We start from the raw sequence: 16,107 nt of genomic DNA, 5'->3' as shown, positions 1-16,107 counted from the left end.
TTAAATGAGAGAATAAATTCAAAACTACTTTAAAGAGTACAAAGGAACATATAGAAAGAAGCCATTACTAGTAAGTGATTAAACACAGATGTCCAGAACAGTAAGGTATTCTTGTTGTAATCTCTTTAGTTATACCAGGGGTCGACTGACTTTTTCTGTGAATAGTGAGCTAGAAAACATTTTAGGCTTTATGAGCCACATGGTCTCTATCACAACTACTCAACTTTGCCATTGTAGCACAAAAGCATTGGGAATATGGAAATAAATGGCTAATGGCTGTGTTCCAATAAAACTTTATTAAAAAAAAAAAGGAATCAGACTATGTATTTGGCCCTCAGGCTCATAGTTTGCCAATCACTTTAATAGACTATGCAAACAAACCATAACCTATGGCCCCATTGTCTAAATGAAATTAATTGTTAAGCCTAAGGAGGAGTTTTCATATTCTCTGTTTTTCCTTGTATTGCCTATTCTTTGGTTTTCATCAGTCAGTATATTCATGGAAAAACATTAGCCACAAGCAGATGTGTTTGCTTTTAGCCCATTTGTCTAGGAGGTAATGGAAGCAGGTGCTACTGGTTTGTAAATGACACTTACAAATATAACTATTTCTGAGGCAAAATTGGTGTGTCAAAATTCCTAATGAATCTGAAATCTATTTACAAGGTTGAGATAGTTATATTTCTGTCTCAAAATGGGATTTCATTAAAAAAAATTATGGAATTTTGCAAACAGAGCATCTGGGTTCTCTCTTAGATATGCAATATGCCAGTTGAGCAACCTTTCTACAAGTCAGTATACCCATCTGTAAAAGTCAAAGACCACCTCACATCGAGTTTGTGAATTAAATGAAATAAGGGTTTTTTTTAAAGCTTTGCAAATTATAATTTATATGTTTATAAAGCCTATATTTTGTTTTTTAATTTTTATTTATGTCGTGTTACTAAATCCAATGGTCTGTTTCTAGTTTTCACATTAGCTGGCCTATCAGCAGATTTAAAACATTTGATCATTGCCTTGTCCTTAAAACCTTTGCTTTCTTTGGCCTCCAGAACTCACACTCTTCTGGTTTTCCTCCTATCTCAATAACCTTTCCTCCTCGGTTTTCTTTGCTAGTACTTTCTCTTCTCAGTGATCTCTCACTGTTGTATTTCTCCAGAGGTCAATTATTTATCTTTTGCCTTTCTATCTCCACTCATTATCTAAGAGAACTCATCAAAGCTTAGGGCTTTAAATACCATCTATATGCTGATGGCTCTCAAATCTATATCTCTAGCTCAGCTATCTTCATGAACTCTGGACTCATTTGTATCCAACCACTTACGTAAAACCTTCACTTAGATGTCTAATAAGTATATCAGGCTTACTTGCCCAGTGCTGAACTCTAGGTCTCAACCCTTTGCTACAAGTCTACTGTGCCCATAATCTTTCTCATCTCAATTGATGGCAACTCCATCTTTCTAGTTAGTATGTCAAAAAGTTGTGTGTCATCCTTGACTCCCCTCTTTCAAACATATGTCATACCCAATTGATCAGGACAGTTTATTGTTATTACCTTCACAACAGATCATGAATATATTCAATGTCATTACTGCTATCCCTGGTCTGAATCACTGTGTTCTTTCACTTGGATTATTGCAATAACCTCCTACCTGTGTCCTTATTTCTCAACACTGCAGACCAAGTGATCCTTTCAAAATCTAACTCAGATCATGCCACTCTTCTGCTCCAAACTGTACAGAGGGTCTGATTTCATTTAGACTGAAAACCTTACAATGGCCTACTTTGGCCCTACGTGGTCCAGCCCTGGCATCATCTTCTATCATTGTCCCCTTCACGCACTCTGCTCAATCACATGGCAGGCATGTACCTCCCTTAAGGTTTTGCACTGGGTGTTGCCTCTTCTGCAATGGCCTTTACCCAAATATCCAAATACAGTTTATGGCTCAATTGTCTTCCTCGAGTCTTTGTTCAAGTATCACCATCTCAATGAGGTCTGCCCTCTATTTAAAACTGTAACCCTCTCCTCATCCCATTATCCTGCTGTGTTTTCCCACAGCACCAATTACCTTCTAACTCAGTCTATAATTTACCTTTTCATTTGGTTTATTGTTTATTGCCTCTCTTTCTAGGAAGACAGGGAGTTTTTGTCTCTTTCTATTCATTGCTGTATTTTAAGTGCCTAGCAGAGTGCCTAGTGCATAAATATTTATTGAAAGACTGAAAAAATACATTATATATACACATGTGTGTACCCACATATTCATGTAAAATTATATATAAACATTTTCAATGATATCAACAATACCTATTTTGGACTATTATATTGGCACACTCTAAATACTTAGCATTTCAGGTTAAATCCAACAGATAGGAGAGGAATTCAATATTGTTGATATACTTCAAGCACAAAATATACTCAGAAAGTTTAGATATTTAGCATTGGCTTAATAGACAAAGTAAGGGTAGAATAACAGTACACAAAAAGAACGGTGTGTAAGGCTTTGAATTTCAGTGAGGACATTAAAGACATATTATCCCACTAAATGGCAGATTTAAGATTCAAAGATGCTGCAATAGGCTGGAATGATAGTTTAAATCTATTAAAACAAACTGTTTTTGATATTAAAACTCATAAGAATGCTTTGATGCTTAATTAGAATAACTCTTTCATATATATTATTTGATTCAATTGTTACAATATCCCTTGAGTTGTGTGGCATTATCATTGCTCATTTAGAAATGAGAAGAAAAAAGTCATTATCATTTAGAGACATGATCAGGATCATACAAGTGATTAGTGCTAAATATCAGGTTTTAAGCTCAGATCTGCTGAGTGAAGCTCTAGCTCTATACCCTGTAGCTTTGGTCAACTAAACCCAACCCAGTGCCCTTGAGTCGATTCCGACTCACAGCGAGGGTTTGGTCAACTATTTACTAGTAAAAAGTCAGTTGCCTTATCTGAAAACAAGATCATAAGATTGAAAACCAGTTTTTTCCAGCAAAAGTCCAAAGGACTTTGGTTTGCTTCAAATTTCAGTTAGGTTAACTGTATGAAAACAGTCACGTAAAGTTGAAAACAAAATAAGGCTTAAATACCTGAAGGGAAATAATAGTCTCACTTAGCTTTGCAACAGTGAGAGTGTTTGGAGAGTCAGCTATTTAATTTTGCAAATGTACAAATAATGAGAGTATGAATTGATGTAGTGAGTGCTTTCCATGTGATAGACTTTATGTTTAATTAATTTAATTGTTAAGAATCACTGACAAACTAGAGTTAGTTCTGGGAAAATAAGATGATGGTGTCGGGGGGGGGGGCCGTGATGGTGCAGTGGTTAAAGTATTCAGCTGCTAAAGGAATGGTCATCAATTCCAACCCACCAGCAGCTCTGTGGGAGAAAGATGTGGCGGTCTGCCTCCATAAAGATTACAGCCCTGGAAACCCTATAGGGCAGTTCTACTCTGTTCTGTAGTGTCGCTATGAATCAGGGTCGATTCCACAGCAGTGGGTTTGTTTTTGTTGTTGTTGTTTTTGGTGTCAATGGAGGTGGTGAAAATTTGAGGATGGGAGTTGAGTTCTGAAAACCATGTAGACTGGAGTTGGGAAGACTGTCGGTGGAAATGCTATTTATTTTCAAATCCAAACAACTTTATCATGTGGAAGATATCCAAGGCTTATTTGTGGAATCCTAGATATTAGAGAAAGGTTTAATATGGCAAAGTGACTGAGTCTCAGAGTCTATGACTGTTAAATTAGCATGAGGCAGATACCTTTTGGAATAAAGAACTCAGGTAGGTATCAAAGAAGCCCTGGTGGCACAATGGTTAAGTGCTTGGCTGCTAACGGAAGTATTGTCAGTTGGAACCCAACCAGCCACTCCACAGGAGAAATATGCGGTAGTCTGCTTCTGTAAAGATTTACAGCCTTGGTATTCCTATGGGGTGGTTCTATTCTGTCCTATACAATTACTATGGGCCAGAATTCAACTCAATGGCAATGGGTTTGGTGTTTGGTTTGGGGTAGGTATCAGCAGCCTGAGTGATGCAGGCACTATTGGCATCTAGAATTTTGCTGCCTTTAGTCAGCCCTCCCACCCCCCAATCAAAAGCTGTAATGGTGCAGTGGTTAAGCACTTGGGCTACAAACCTACAGGTTGGTGATTTGAACCAACCAACCACTGAAAGATGTGGTAGTCTGCTTCCATAAAGATTATAGCCTTGGAAACCCTGTGGGGTAGTACCACCCTGTCCTTATAAGGTCACTATAAGTCAGAATTGACTCAACAGCAAGAGTTCTTTTTGTTTTTGTTTTTTTAGTCAGGCTCCAGACACTTCAGAGAGTCAGAGGTATATCTTTGGCAGCCCCCACCCAGTCAGGCCTGCCTAGGCCCCCTTTTCCTCCTACTTCCCTCTAATTGTTCCATGCCTCTCCCAAAGCAGGCCTACTCAGGTCTGCTTGCTACAGAAATGCCCCATAGCTACAGTTAATCTCATTTCTAATTCAGCTTCTATAAAAAGAAAAAAAAAAGTAAATTTTGCTAGTTTTTATTCAATCGTAAGAGATAAATGGGTGGCTGTTAAGCTTAACTGTTTCTGGGGGCCTGATTACCCAAGCCAAAAGGTCAGGGCTTAACAATTTGGCATCCTATTTTTGAGAACCTGTCGACCCTTTATATATTTATTTTTATATTCCTGTTATCAAGAGCCATAGGGCATGCTGGAGTGTGGGAGAAACTTCTTATATTATAGATCCCAGATTCCATGGAGCGGCAGAGCTTCAGCTCAGGGGTTGGAGGAACTGAAGTATAGCCTTCTACTCCAGATAGCTGAGATTAGAAAGAAAAGATTCAAGATTACACGTAGGGGGAAGTACACCAAGAAAAAAGGATCAGAGGTGCAAAATTGGACTTTGGCGCCAACGTGGAGAAAAATGACCTGGAAATAAGGAAGGAAACAGCTCGTCTCATAAGAAGCACTGCATGAAAGGGTTAGCTAAAAAAAAAAAAAAAAAAATCACCCTCATTACAAGATGGATGAGTTTGAAAATAGCAATATTGGACCCAAGCAAACGACAGAAGTCCAAAGGTGATAAACTGCAGACTGGCATCTTGAATTTGACATCTTTCCTGGCAACTGTTTCAGCTGTGGTTTAGGTAGTTGCTGTGTGCTGGTGACAGGAGACTGCATGGAGACTGATATCCTGGTTTCTGTGCATTTCAGGCCTTTAAGGGGAAACTGAATACATTTTCTTCAGGTGGGTACCCTTAGGTGGTATAAAGGTGAGAACCACCTCTCAGCATGAACAAACTCCTCTCAGCAAGAGCACAATAGAAATGCACATTCAAGTTAATTTGGCTTTATCTTTTGAAATGGTAGGTTTCTGGAAAAGAGAACGGGAAGCTTTTTCGTAATTAAAACAAAATGAAAAAAATTGTTTTTCCAACGCTGTATGAGACTGAATCCTACTGAGTAGGAAAAGCTTATGTAGGTAGGACTTGAGAGAGTTGCCCCTTTCGTGGGGAGGAAGGTACGAGGCATAGATGCTGGCCAGAAAAGGAAGGGCCATGCATTTCCCTACTAGCAGGCACGACTCAAAAGCTGCCGCCTACATCTCTTCCCTGAAGCTGGGCACTCATGCCATATTCTGAGGGGAAAAACATCTGGAAGTTTCAGGGACTTATGTTTTGAGTCTTGTCAACAGTATGATTGCTCCCTTTAAAAACAACTCTTCTCAGACTTGGGAGTAGTGACGTGAACAGGCACATGTACACCAATGTTCATGGCAGCACTATTCGTAATAGCCAAAAAGTCAAAACAACCCAGATACCCAGCAACAGAAGAATGGATAAACAAAATGTGGTATATACATACAACAGAACATTGTTGTTGTCGTTGTTAGTTCCTGTTGAGTTGACTCCGACTCATAGTGACCCCATGTGTGCAGAGCAGAACTGCTCCATAGGGTTTTAAGGTCATGACCTTCCAGAAGCAGATTGCCAGGCCTGTCTTCCAAGGAGCCTCTGTGTGTGGGTTCAAGCCGCCAACCTTTCGGTCAGTAAGTAGTCAAGTGCTTAACTGTTTGCCCCACCCAGGGAGTCTCAATGGAGTATTAACTCTGTCGTAAAGAGAAATGAGGTTCTGACCCATGCCATAATATGGACGAACCTTGAAAATATTCTCCTGAGTGAGATAAGTCGATCACAAAAAACAAATATTGTATGATCTTACTAATATGAAGTACCTAGAATAGGCAAATATATGGAGATCAGAGTTTAACAGTGGTTACCAGGGACGGGAGGGAGGGAAAATAGGGGGAATTACTGGTTTGGAAGCATTGAGTTTTTGTTTATTGGGATGGAAAATTTGGCAAAGGAAATTGGTGATAATAGCCCACGACTGATGTAATTGATCTCACTGAATTGTATGCATGGAAAATGTTCAATTGGCAAATGTTTCGTTATGTACATTTTTACAACGATTAGAATAAGAACAAAAACTTGTCTTGATGGAAAGGTCAGCACAAAATGGGGGATCTAATCGTGACAAACATTTCCAGGAGACTTACCGTTTTAGATGGCATGATTCCAAACAAGGGGAACATCAAACCAGGCAGCAAAGCCGTTACCGACAGAGGCAAGGCTTCTGAGAGCCAAAATATAGCAACCACAAAGAGTGTGTAAGCAGCTTCTGCTTCCTAGAAAGAAGGAAAGCAAAACAGGTGAAATTAGGAGGCTGGGGAAATCACCATACAAATTATGCAATATTTGCATATGAAGCCCGGTCACAAACGAGGCCAGAAGCAGCTCTGAAGACCTCTGCACCTTTGATTTGGGCAGAAAGTAATCATTTCTCAGAGGTTCTAAGGGCCAAGTTTCATAAACATGAAAAACCAGAGAGAAAAAACTTTTTAATCATTAAGTTCCTTTCACATTTCCTTCTAAGCAGATAACCATATATAGTCAATTTTCTGTGCCGATACCAACGTATACAGATGTTTGCGTTCACATTCACATGGCCCGGTTCTCTGGGAGTCCAGAAATTGCCAAGTCACAGCCTTTCTCTGGGGCCGGGTGCACACCTGCCTTTTAATTTGCACTCCTTGGTGCTCTGTTGGGTGGTGCCCCTGCACACCTGCCTTCCTCCCCTTCTAGCCGACCAGTGGACAATCAATCAAGGGGGAGACCTTTTTGCTGGACTTTTTTTCTCAGAGAAAGACAGACAGTGCCAAGTTGCATGCCACAGATCAGCCTGAATCTGGACCCTAAGTGACATCACCCTGAAGATGAAGAACCTTCTGCTTTGCTTCTTGAGAGAGATGGCTGAGGTCCTGGACTCTCCCAGGGAGATGCAACAGGAAGGAGACACTTAATAGAATCTGTTGTTTTGCTGAGTATAAAATTGCAGGTTTCTGTTGTAGAGCATTGTTCATTAATGGTTGAAATGTATCTATATATGTGTCTTATATAAATAATTTTGATGTGAAATCATCTGGAGCATAGTAAGTCATCAATAAAGATTAGCATAGATTTATGGCTCTATTTTGCTCTTACACTGCTTACTCTCTGTGAATTCTGAGTTGCATTTGAACAATTTACAAAAAATTATTGTTTTTATTTAATGAGGTCTTTTATTCCAGGTTTTCCCAGGGCGATACAATTTCTAGCTCTGCTGCCCTCAGATTCACATACCTCAGGTGAGTTCTCAGGCCTTGCTTGCTACTTACTAACACAGCCTCCCTACCCTTGCAGTGGGTTTCTAAGAAATCCTTATTACGCTGGAATTACGTCATATTTTTGATGTGTTGCTCTTTTAAAGGAGAAAAAAATAAAAGTGTTTTGATGTTGACTGTTTTATACAGAGCCTACCTCCACATTCTTGACAAACGATGAAACAGCCAAACAAAGCTGAGCCTTGACTGACTCTTCCTAACTTGCACTGGAGAGAATGTACAAATGCTAGCTTCATTTAAAACGCCAGCCAGCATAGGACAAAGACCAGACTATGCATTTTTTCTAGGTAAGAACACACAAATAACACAAAAGCTCCTTCTTTTGACATTTCTATCATACTTGCAAGATGCTAGGTTTTAAAGACAAATGCCTTGTTCCCTAGCCACAACCACCAGTCTCTTGGTTCTATTGCCCTGTCATTTTGTTGCTGTGGGTAGAGCAGTTCCTGTTACCTGGCATTTAGGAAAAATAATAATAATAATAATTGAAGTACTAGAGCTTTCCAGTAGTGGATCTTTTAAAAGAGTTTTCAAAATTATGAAATATTCAAACCATATAGAAAATAATATAACAAATATACCTGTACACTTTATCCTATTTAAAAAAACATGGACATTTTGCCTCATTTGCTTGAGATTTTTTTAATAAATAAGACGTTCCACACACAGTTAAAGACTGGTGAATACTCACTCTCCCTCATTTCCTTCTCCTCTGTTCATCCCAAAATCAACCATTGTCCAGAGCATGGTACGTGCCCTTTCCATCCATGTTCTTGTAATTTAACTACACATAGGCATTTGGTTTTTTTTAGACATTAATGACACATGAGTTTAAAATTAAAGTTTACGGTATATACCATTTGCATCTTGCTTTTTTCACTCAATATTTTATGTATTCCAAATGAGTCATGTAGGTCTATTGTTAATTCATTTTAAATTAACATAGTATTTTATAAATTTATTATAATTTATTTGCCCATTTTTCTACTGATCACTCTTAAGTTTTTTCCTCCAATTTTTCACTATTACCATGCTGTGAGCATCTTTGTACCTAGCTCTGTGTGGATATAGGAAGGAATTTTTCTAGGCTAGAATACGTAACTAGAAGAATTTCTGGCCAGAAGGTAGGCACATTTCAACTTTACTGGTCATGGTCCAATTTCTGTTCAAGATGGTGGGACCAGTATAGATTAGCACTGATAATGTGATAGAGTTCCCATTGCTCCATATTTCAACAACCCTTAGTATACTGGAGGAATTTATTTATTTGGCTATCTGGTATGAAGTGTAATTGCACTTCCTTGAGTGCCAGCATGGCTACTGAGCATAATTGTTTTTCTTCTGCAAATTATCAGTTCATGGTCTGTATTCCATTTGTCTGTTGGGTTGTTTATCTCTTTTTCCTCATGGATTTGTACAGTTGTTTCTGTTTTTAATATTATTTCTTTGCAAGTTATATATTTACAAGCACGTTCACTTCGTCTCTGGCTTACCTTTGAAATTTGCTTTATTGTATTTTCTGTTGATCCGAAAGTTTTGATTATAATGCAATGATTTATAAAATCCTTTCTTTTATGGTTTGTGCTTTTACCATTTTGTATGTGAAGTTTTTCCTATATTATACTTTTACTGTACTTTTCTAAAGTTTAAAAATTTTCTTTTGAAGTACAGAGCTTTAAGGTATCTAATTTTTTTTTTCCTAAATGATAGCCAAAGTGCCCTAGCTTTTATTTTTTTTTCTTGAATAGTTCATCTTTTGCCCACAAATTCATACCACTACGTATTTCCTAAGTCAAATTTCTACAAATTTAGGAACATGCTTCTGGGTTTTTTATTTTGTTTCCCTCTTTAAAATCAGTTTTTACAGAAGTAGCATACTTTTTAAACTACTCTAGCTGGTTAATAAGTTTTGTGATCTGTAGGGAAAATCGCTCATCTTTTTTTTCCAAACTTGTCTTGGTAGTCTTAGGTTTTCACTCTTTCTTTTTGAATTTAAGAATCACGATTTCAAGTTCTATAAAAAATTTGTTTAAATTTTGATTCAAATCACATAGAATTTATAGAACAAGACCTGACATTAAAGTATTCCCATTTATGAACATGATATACCTCTTAATGTACTCGGAAATTTTACGATTTATCCTGAGTGAAAGTTTCTTGTTTTTTGTTTTCTCTTTCTAGATACTCCCTCTTTATCGTCTTAGCAGTTTTATAGTTGCCTCCAGCCAGTTCTTAACTCCCAGTCCAGGACTTGGTCTTATCCTGGCAGACTGGGGTTGCTCTCCTGCCAAGATAGTGGAGATGCAGGCACCCAGCTAGTGGATAGCTTGGGTTAGGCCCTGGCTGAGAGGCTGGAGTGGTGTCTGCTTCCTGGGAACCAAAGCTCTAGGCAGTGATCAGTCTCTCTTGTCTTTCTTTCACAGCTGCAAGGAAGCCACTCTCCAGTCCTTCTTTTCTGGCATTGAACCTGGCTCTGACCCCAGGATCAAGTCAAAACAACTTCAGTCCACAGGTTCTCATCTTCACTGCGCTCCTTTGTTTTTTGCTTTTCTGATCCTTTCAGGTCTACAAAACATTTATTTGCTTTGTGTCTAGTGTAGAGGAAGGAGTTGAGGTATATAAATTTCAAAATCATCTAAACTTCTGATCATAAACTTTATTGTTGTTGTTGTTAGGTGCTGTTGAGTCAGTTCTGACTCAGAGCAGACCCTATGTACGACAGAATGAAACATGCCCAGTTCTGTGCCATCTTCATGATCATTGTTATGCTTAAGCCTATTGTTGCAGCCACTGTGTCAGTCCATCTCATTGAGGGCCTTCCTCTTTTTTGCTGACTCTCTACTTTACCAAGCATGATATCCTTCTCCAGGGACTGGTCCCTCCTGATAACATGTCAAAATTACATAAGGTGAAGTCTCATAATCTTTACTTCCAAGGAGCATTCTGGCTGTATTTCTACCAAGACAGATTTGTTTGTCCTTTGGCAGTCCATGGTATATTCACTATTCTTCACAAATGCCATAACTCAAAGGCATCAATTATTCTTCAGTGTTCCTTATCGACCAGCTTTCACATGCATATGACATGACTGAAAATACTACGGTTTGGTTCAGGTGTACCTTAGTCCTTAAAGTGACATTTTTGCTTTTTAACACTTTAAAGAGATATTTTGCAGGAGATTTTGCCCAAGGCAGTGCATAGTTTGATTTCTTGACTGCTGCTTCCATGACTATTGATTGTGGATCCCAGTCAAATGGAATCCTTGACAACTTCAATGTTTTCTCCTTTTATCATGATGTTGCTTATTGGTCCAATTGTGAGGATTTTTGTTTTCTTTATGTTGAGGTGTGTATTTTAAAGGTGAAGATATTTGCCAAGTAAACAGACAAATCTGTTTTCTGGTTTATTATTAAGATAGGAAAATAACATCCATGAATGCCTTTTACATGCCAGATGCAACAGTTGGTACGCCACACAATCATCTTATTTAGTCCTCAGCAAAATATTATGAGGTATTTACTGTAATTCCATGTTGAAGTAAGGTCCACTGGTCACATTGCTAATATGTGGTAGAGGTGCAATTCAATCCAAGTATAAATCCCATGACAGCCTATATTTTTAACTTATTGCCCAATTCCTATCAATAGTCCCTGACATTTAATAAGCGCTAGTGATATTTGTTATTCAAGTTTTTCTTCCTCTGTGTTCTTTCTACTATTATTTTTATTTATATATCTTGACCTTTATATAAAACAATCTCTCTCCTAGGCATAAGTTTCCTCAGCATAGAAACATCTTTCTCTTTGCCTTGTTTCATCTTCTTTTTTCTCTCTTACTTGCCTGGCACTGGATAACTTGACATTCACCCCAGTGGGAGAATGCCTCTGTATTTGTCCTTGAGTTCTTAGTTCTCTTGTCAACAAATTGGAATTTGAACTAAAATTTTTACCTGTATAGGCTAATTCCATATAACTGGCATTCTCCTACTTCCCTATCCCCCATTTAACAATATCACAGTCATGTATTGTCTCAACCCACTCAACTAAATGCAGCCAGGGCACTTGCTGCAGAGGTAGAAAGGGCAAATAAAGCTATGACTAGGCATAGGTCCAAAGTTCTGGCTGTCAGGTTATCCTGGGAAATGTGGCTGATTATATTCAAAAAATCACCTTTGTTCTCTTTTAAATTATAGCTCCAACTGAAATTGAAATATAAATTGGGCTTTAAACTATAGGGTTTTCTTTTTTTTCACCCATTCCCTCTTTTTTTAATGACACAGTGACTGATAGTTAGGAAGTAATTTGGCTTATGAATTAGTATATATGTGGGTACGATCTCCTCTCAGCACAGCTTAATAAAATCAGGACCAATCGCAAGTCTTACTGCAATCAATTTTCTAAAGAGAATGAGAACCAATTAAGAAAGGAGAAGAATCACGCATTCTAAACTCTGTGTGCTACAAGAACAACAATGTTATTATTCGATGGAGCCTGTGAAAGACTTTGCATGGTTCGTGATACACAGACCCCCTACCGCTGCAGTGATTTCACAAGACTCAATATACCTGTTAACCTCAAAGCTTAAAATGCTTCCAAATATCCTCATCCCAGAAGATGGAGAGTAAGAAGGAGCTGAAGTGCAAAGTCAGGAAGAATAACTAGCATTTCTTGTTAGTTTCTGTACAAAATGGGTGGCAGGGAAAGAATAGCTGGGTGCACTACACCAATTCCAGAGGAATTTTTAACTCCCCCCTTTCATTCCAACTCTGCATCCAACCAGGCACCACAATGTACTGTTTTCACTGCCCCCCATCCTCACCCCACCCCCACCCCCCACAGAACTGGAAGTAACCCTGGGGATTATCTAGCTCTCCAACCTGACTGTGCATAAGGGCTTGATCAGAAATTCTTAGTATGCAGTCATTGGATTAACTGAATCACCTGGGAAGTTTGTTACAGGTGCAGCCTCCTGGCCTTTACACCCAGAGGTTGTGATTTTAAACAAGCACCTCAGGTGAATCTAAGGCAGCTGCTGCACAGACAACATTTGGAACATTTTTAGGAGAGTTTTGTTCATCCTGCAGATAAGGAAATGGGCCACAGAGGAGCATGCCGGAATCACCTGCGCGAGTTTTTCAGAATGTGCTAGATAATTCAGGACAGGCTATGTTATGCTGTGGCAAAACTTCCCAAATCTCAGAGGCTTAGAGCAAACAAAGTTTGCTTCTTGCTCATACTATATGTCCAGTGTGGGTTGGGTTGCTTCACAACACGTGTTTTTGTGATCACAAATGCAGGAACGACAGAGCAAGGCAAACCGAGCACAAGCTTCTAAAGATCTGATATAAATACCATTACAGAGGCAAAGTCATGGATGGGCTTTGGAGTCAGACCTGTGTTCAAATACCTACTGCTCCTCTTCTGAACTGTGTGACTTTGGACAAACTTCTTAACCTCTCTGAGTCTCTGTTTTCTCATCTGTAAAATGGGGACAACATTGCCTATTTTAAAATATTCTTGTGTGGTTTATAGTGGCAGCCACATATACAGGCAGTCACCGGATTATAGACATGATTTGTTCCTAAGTGTGTCTTTAGGAATTTGTAGGTAAGTCAGAATAGATGCATACAGTTCTTATTTAGCCTTACTTTAGTGAAAGAAAGGCGCCCTGGTGGTACAGTGGTTAAAGTTCTCAGCTGCTAACCAAAAGGTTGGCAATCCGAACCCACCAGCCACTCAGCAGAAGAAAGATGTGGCAGTCTGTTTCCATAAAGATTTACAGCCTTGGAAGCCCTGTGGGGCAATTCTATTCTGTCCTATAGAGTTGCTACGAGTTGAAATCAACTCATTGGCAATGGATTTTTTCTTTTGGTTGGTTAGTGCAAGTAAAGGCTTGAAAGCCTTTAAAAGTTGCATGTGCAGCAAATGAAGGTGATTATACTGAAGAATTTATTGCAAGTAGGGATTGGTTCAATCATTTCAATGTGAAGACGAAGTCACATAACATTAAAAGGCAAGTACAACTTGTAAGTTGGACGTTCATAACCCAGGAACTTACTGTATCATTACAACCAAAGGGGGTTAAAAAATATATTATGGAAGGAAAAGAAGAGATTGATGAAAGAGATACCCTTTGTTACACCTGTATTCTTGCTCTGCCCTTTAAACACTCTCTTCACTCTATTTGAAGCTCCTTCCTTTCACCACCTTTTTATCTTGCATCCTATCCTTCCTACAAGATCCAGCTTAAGTCCCACATCTTTATGCCATGCCAAATCACCCTTCCATCCATTCAGTAAGGTTATCAATTATCTACTATGTGGCAGGTACCGTGTTTAGTGCTGTGGGAGACAGAATTTAAATATGTTCCATTATCTCCATGTATTTACCATTTGGAGAGGGAGACAAAGATAAAAGCAAAATGGGGTACATGCTAAATGGAGGCAGATGTATCCCCCCCACGATGGAATGAGAGCATTAAGGACGATGCTCAGTTCACATCACAGCCTGACCTGCCCTTCCCAAGAAGGATGGGATGCCCAAGAAGAAGGGCATTCCAGAAACGGGGCACAGATGTACAAAGGCAGAGGGATAAGAATAATCATGGTAATTCTATAAATAGTGAAATATCGCTAAAGTAAAAAATGTGTGTGGGGGAGATGATATTGTGGGCTTTGGGGAGGGCTGATAGGACAAATAAACGATAAAATCTTAAAGGTCCAGCAGCATATACATGTTTTATTTAGATTTTATTTTTCCCTTTAAGCAACAAGAACTCTGAAAAACTTTGATCAGGATATTCAAAAAAATGAAAAAAAAAAAAAAGGACTAGGCTTGCATTTAAAAAATATTACTCTGGTAGGAGAGATTGGAGGAAAACTCACGATGGCTGATAAAAGGAGGAGATGAAAAGGATCTCAAGGAAAGCAATGCCAGTGAAAATGGAGATGGAGAAGCAGATGTGGAAGGGATTTAGGATGCAAGGCAACATAGCCTGAGTAATTGGGGCTTAGGGTTATTTAGGGATATTTGAAGATCTCAGGTAGCAGGCAGGTTCAGGCCTGGAAACCTGGTGTGGTTCCCAGGACTGTGTGGTTAGGACAGTGGAGAGGCTGAAGATTATGAACCCCTTGTGGTTTATCCGCCTTTTAATTACACTTCTTCAGCACAAATTATTTGCTCGAATTATTGGCATGTATTTATATACAACCTTATTTTGTGATTAATGTTTACCTTAGTATATATTGACTTTCAGCAATTCTGCAAGCAGAAATATTTATTTAGAGTTCTACTAGCCCAGCAGCTCCATAGGAAAAAGACCTGGCAATCTTCTCCCGTAAAGATTACAGCCTAGAAAACTCTATGGCCATCAGTGAATGAATGAAGAGGGGAAGGGCCCTGGGATGCACTGACTGAGGCAAAGCCAGTGTCTGTAGCAGTTAAACTTTAAATTTGTCCTCACAGAAGGGATAAAGAAGGACGCCTGTATTCTTGAAGTAACAAGTTAAAGCACATTGAGAACACTGTGGGATACAAGCAAAGGCAAAATGTGTGTGTGATCAGAGTTCCAGAATGGGGGAGAAAGTAAAAAACACAGGGATGATCATTGAAGATTTACTGACAGAAAACTTCCTTAATATCATGAAAGATGAAAAGCTGACCACCCAAGAAGTTCAACGAACGCCATATAGGATCGACCCCAAAAGAAAAACAAGAAGGCATACCAAGATCACGCTCGCTAAAACCAAAGACAAAGAAAGAGTCCTTACAGCAGCTCGAGAAGAATGAAAAGTCACATACAGAGGGGAAAAAATAAGACTAAGCTTTGATTTTTTTTTTTTTTTTTTTTGATTACTTGGTAGAAACCATGTAGGCAAGAAGGCAATGGAATGACATATATAAAACTTTGAAAGAAAAATATTGCCAACCAAGAATATAACCTCCAAAACTCTTGCTCAAATACAATGGTGAAATTAGGACATTTCCAGATAAATGGAAATTAAGGGAATATGTAAAAACCAAACGAAGCTTATAGAATTATTAAAGGGAGTCCTTTAAAAAATATATTTATTTATTTAGGTTAGAGAACCAATAACTTCAGACAACGGACTGAATCTAGGATGTAAGGCCACATCAGCCAGATATGAACCTAGGTTATGAACTCTTAAGGACAAAACAAAAGTAAAAAATTTACAACAGGGAACCAGAGAGGTCAATCTGTCAAGGACAGCAAAGTCAGAACAATGAAAGGGAATAAACAGTGTAGGTATAGAACTTTCAAATGGAGAGGAAATCAAGGGATAATCAAGTAATAAAAGACTGGTTTAAACTTAGGAAGATGGGGTAAATTTCAAGGTAACCATAAAGTTAACAAACCTA

At 38.6% G+C, this 16,107-nt stretch overlaps 1 protein-coding gene across 1 annotated transcript in view; it reads right to left on the bottom strand.

Moving 5' to 3' along the window:
• SLC13A1 (solute carrier family 13 member 1) overlaps window positions 1-16,107 on the bottom strand; it is an 86,968-nt gene that overhangs the window by 58,250 nt on the left and 12,611 nt on the right. Inside the window, exon 2 of the mRNA XM_064289762.1 lies at window positions 6,566-6,694. Within this exon, the coding sequence (XP_064145832.1) occupies window positions 6,566-6,694 (129 nt within the window). The remainder of the gene's footprint in view (window positions 1-6,565; window positions 6,695-16,107) is intronic.

Source organism: Loxodonta africana, chromosome 8, assembly GCF_030014295.1.
Source record: "Loxodonta africana isolate mLoxAfr1 chromosome 8, mLoxAfr1.hap2, whole genome shotgun sequence".
NCBI classification, from domain to species: domain Eukaryota; kingdom Metazoa; phylum Chordata; class Mammalia; order Proboscidea; family Elephantidae; genus Loxodonta; species Loxodonta africana.
This window is presented reverse-complemented; position numbering and strand designations above follow the sequence as displayed.